Consider the following 3,819-nt stretch of genomic DNA (forward strand, 5'->3'; position numbering starts at 1 on the left):
CAAAAGGCAGCTTTTTATCCTCAAATGCAGCTTTTTATTATTTAAAATTGCACTTGCGACAACACTCTGATAAAACATTTGCAACATTTTCCTGCACACATTGAAAGACCTGAGCTTTCTCAGGAAATAGAGTCTGCTTTGCCCTTTCTTGTACACAGATTTAGGGAATTTAGACAGGCTTAGGTTATCCTGGATGAACATAGCCTTGATTTGGTTTCACAGAAGAGATCACATATAAGTTACCATGGAATTTATACTTGGAAGCTAGCCTGCTCCCGACCAGGCTAACAGCCAAGCTAAGTTAATTCTAATGGTTTACATTATCTGATTGGTTCTGCTAGCTGTCATTCAAATCAGACCTCCATGCGATTTTTTCAAAGAGCTGTATTCCATTTATATATTATTTGCTACTTGCATTTACTCGCAAAACATAGCAGAATGTCTGCATAATACCATATGGATGTTTGATGAATAGCCTACTGTAGGCATTTTTCGAAGGTGTTTTCAACTAATTCGGCTTTTAAGACAAATTAAGATATATATATAGTCATACTGTGTGCATCTTTGCGGTGGCGAAGTGCTTTCTTAATGACGTTGCACAAGGTGTAAGTTATTCGGGATGTGTGCGCGTTCTCGTTTCTCCCCCAAATAACTCACGGTTGGAATAAAAAAAGACGCAAACAATATCGTCTTGCACACAAAGTTAACAACCGCTTTTGATATAGACAACAACGAGGTAAAGTTTGACTTTTTTTGGATGGGGAATCATGATTATTTCTGTTACGTAGCGGGAGTAGGTGTGGCAGACCAACTGAATGCAAATTTACGTATGCAGTTGCTCTGGATGTACTCGTGTCAAGGGGCTGTTGTAAGACATTTGGGAGACGTAATTGAACAGTTTTCTTCCGTCTCGTCCCGGTGACAGGGATATCTGGGTGGTGTCGCTTGATATGTGCTAGCATGTTTGAAGTGTTCCCACTCGAGTAATATTGAAACCTGTCGAACAACGACGGCAGACGGTCCTTGTTTTGTCAACCACCCGCTCTCCATATCACGGGGAACCCGAAGTTATCCCACACTATTGACTTCAATGATGATGGTGGGTCTTCTAACTCTTCGCCACTCGCCATGGTTAGCACCCTCTCGCAACATCAAACGAACAATGTTAGGCTACCTTCCCACAGAGTACAGTTTGTATTAAGAGGTGGAGATTGCTACCTAGACCAGAGATTGTTTGCCTAGACCAACCAATAGCCATGTTTACACGCACGGACCAATCAGAGCTTACAGGTGGCAGTAGTTAAATAGGTCCTGAAGGAAACTCTTGCGAGCAATATTAAACTTCTGTACCGAAGTATTCTGCGTGGCAATGCGCGTGCCGAACCGTGACCCCCGTACCGAAATCGGTTCAATACGAATACATGTACCGACCCAGGCCTAACACACACACACACACACACACACACACACACACACACACACACACACACACACACACACACTTTCATTTATGTGTGTGTTGAGGCACTGTGTTAGAAGAGGCAAACTGTCAGGATGACTCTTTTTTATCCGATTGGCCAAATTCCTCCACCTCCTCCTCCTCTTCCTCCTAACCTGATTGGAGGATTTTTTAGCCAATCACAGAGTTAGTTGGAGAGGTCTAACTGAGTGGGTGGGTTCTGTTGTGAATTCCAGCTTGACGTTTGATTGGTCAGAAAACACACACACACACACACACACACACACACACACACACACACACACACACACACACACACACACACACACACACACAGAGATATTTTCTCTCCCTCCCTCTAACACTGTATGTATGTCACACACACACACACACACTCAGATATTTTCTCTCCCTCTCTAACACTGTATGTATGTCTCAAACACACACACACACACACACACACAGATATTTTCCCTCCCTCCCTTTAACACTATGGTTATGGTTATGCTATTTGGCAGACGCCTTTGTCCTAAGCGACACACAAATAAAATAATGCTATAATGCATTTAATGGTTATGTTGTTGCTTAGCAGACGCCTATTTGTCCAAAGCCATTTAATGTGAATAAATAAAAGAAAAAATGATATAGGTCAATAACACTATATGTACACTATGTGTCTCTCTCTCACTCTCTCTCACTCACACACAGACATTTTCTCTCCCTCCCTCTAACCGTGTGTGTGTGTGTGTGTGTGTGTGTGTATGCAGCTAAGCAAGTGGAGTACATGATCAAGGAGAAGCACATCTACCTGATGGCCAGTGGTCGCATCAACATGTGCGGTCTGACCACCAAGAACATCGACTACGTTGCCGAGTCCATCCACGACGCCGTCACCAAAGTCCAGTAGATCGGCTGACCAGCACTGCCCGCCCACCCACCAACCCTGTGTGTGTGTGTATGTGTGTGTGTTTGTGTGTGTGTGTATCCATCCTCTTCATCTCAGGCCAGCTGTCTCACACACACGTCTGTCTAGATCTCAGGCCAGCCGTGGCATGCGCACACAATTGTCAGATAACATATATACACACACTATAGGCTTCATTGGTAGAGATTTGTGTTTATTCATTGTGTCCTCTCCTCTTTGTGTGTGTGTGTGTGTGTGTGTGTGGTCCTTGTAATTCTTCAGTAGTTGTGTATGAAGAAACAGCACTTTGTTGTGGCATTCAGATCTCACCACATCTCCAGACACAACCGTATTTCTGTGGGCTCAGAAGAGGCCTGTGTGTGTGTGTGTGTGTGTGTTTGTGTGTGTAGAAAGAGAAAGATGAATACTGTTCCATTTAAAGCACATTTATGGGTTTGTCTTCATTCAATCAGGGTTGAAGGAGAGAGAGAGATTGTGTGTGTGTGGGTGTGGGTGGGAGGGGACCTAAGTGATGTCTCATACTGATGCTTTGTTTCAGTCTAAAGATCAAAGCCTTAGTCTCATTGCACAAGACCTTCTCTCACTGTGTGTGTGTGTGTGTGTGTGTGTGTGTGTGTGTGTGTGTGTGTGTGTGTGTGTGTGTGTGTGTGTGTGTGTGTGTGTGTGTGTGTGTGTGTGTGTGTGTGTGTGTGTGTGTGTGTGTGTGTGTGTGTGTGTGTGAGATTGATATTGATGAATGTACTGTATAGATGTATAGTTTTAAGTCGGAAGTTAGCCAGTGAGCACCACACTCCCAATACTGGCTTACACCTACCCACACACTTACACACACACACACACACACACACACACACACACACACACACCTACTTGTCTCGGCAAAGAGGTTGTTGTTTTATGTGTGTTAGGTTGCACTATATGTCCATGACATTTCATGACACCTGTGAGCTCGGGAGTGTGTGTGTGTATGTGTGTGTGTGCGTGTGTGTGTACCTCTGACGATTCCTCTCCTGGTGGACCACTGTCACCTCAGCCGCTAAGCAGACAAACTGATGAACTTAATTATGGAAATAAATAAGGAAATAAATAAACAAGCTTACTGTACACAAATTCACCTGTCTGGCCTCCAAATTTTGTGTGTGTGTGTGTTTGTGAGAGAGGGAGAGAGTGAGAGTTGAGTGAGTTTGTGAGCCGTGTTTGTTCCAGAGAATTGGTGGCTTTGTCTGGCCTTTAAAGAGAGAGGGAGAGGGAGAATGTGTGAGATGTGTTCATTCCAGTGAATTATTCAGTAGCTGTTGTGTCATAACCCTAACTTGTAATGACAAAAACCGAATGACCAGGGGGGTATTCCATCAACCTCGCTAAACAAGGCGGCGCTCAACAGAAATAGCCTGGCTTGAACTAGTGTAGACTTCCACTTGAAGCTAAAGCCGTT

General features: G+C 44.0%; 1 protein-coding gene across 1 annotated transcript in view; it reads left to right on the forward strand.

The window, feature by feature from the left end:
- The window catches only part of got1 (glutamic-oxaloacetic transaminase 1, soluble), an 11,721-nt gene extending 8,227 nt beyond the window's left edge, over positions 1-3,494 (forward strand). The window contains exon 9 of the mRNA XM_062519640.1: positions 2,227-3,494. Coding sequence (XP_062375624.1) covers positions 2,227-2,366 — 140 coding nt within the window. The 3' untranslated portion in view covers positions 2,367-3,494. The remainder of the gene's footprint in view (positions 1-2,226) is intronic.
- The last annotated feature ends 325 nt before the right edge of the window (positions 3,495-3,819 follow it).

This window comes from Sardina pilchardus, chromosome 18, assembly GCF_963854185.1.
Source record: "Sardina pilchardus chromosome 18, fSarPil1.1, whole genome shotgun sequence".
NCBI lineage: Eukaryota > Metazoa > Chordata > Actinopteri > Clupeiformes > Clupeidae > Sardina > Sardina pilchardus.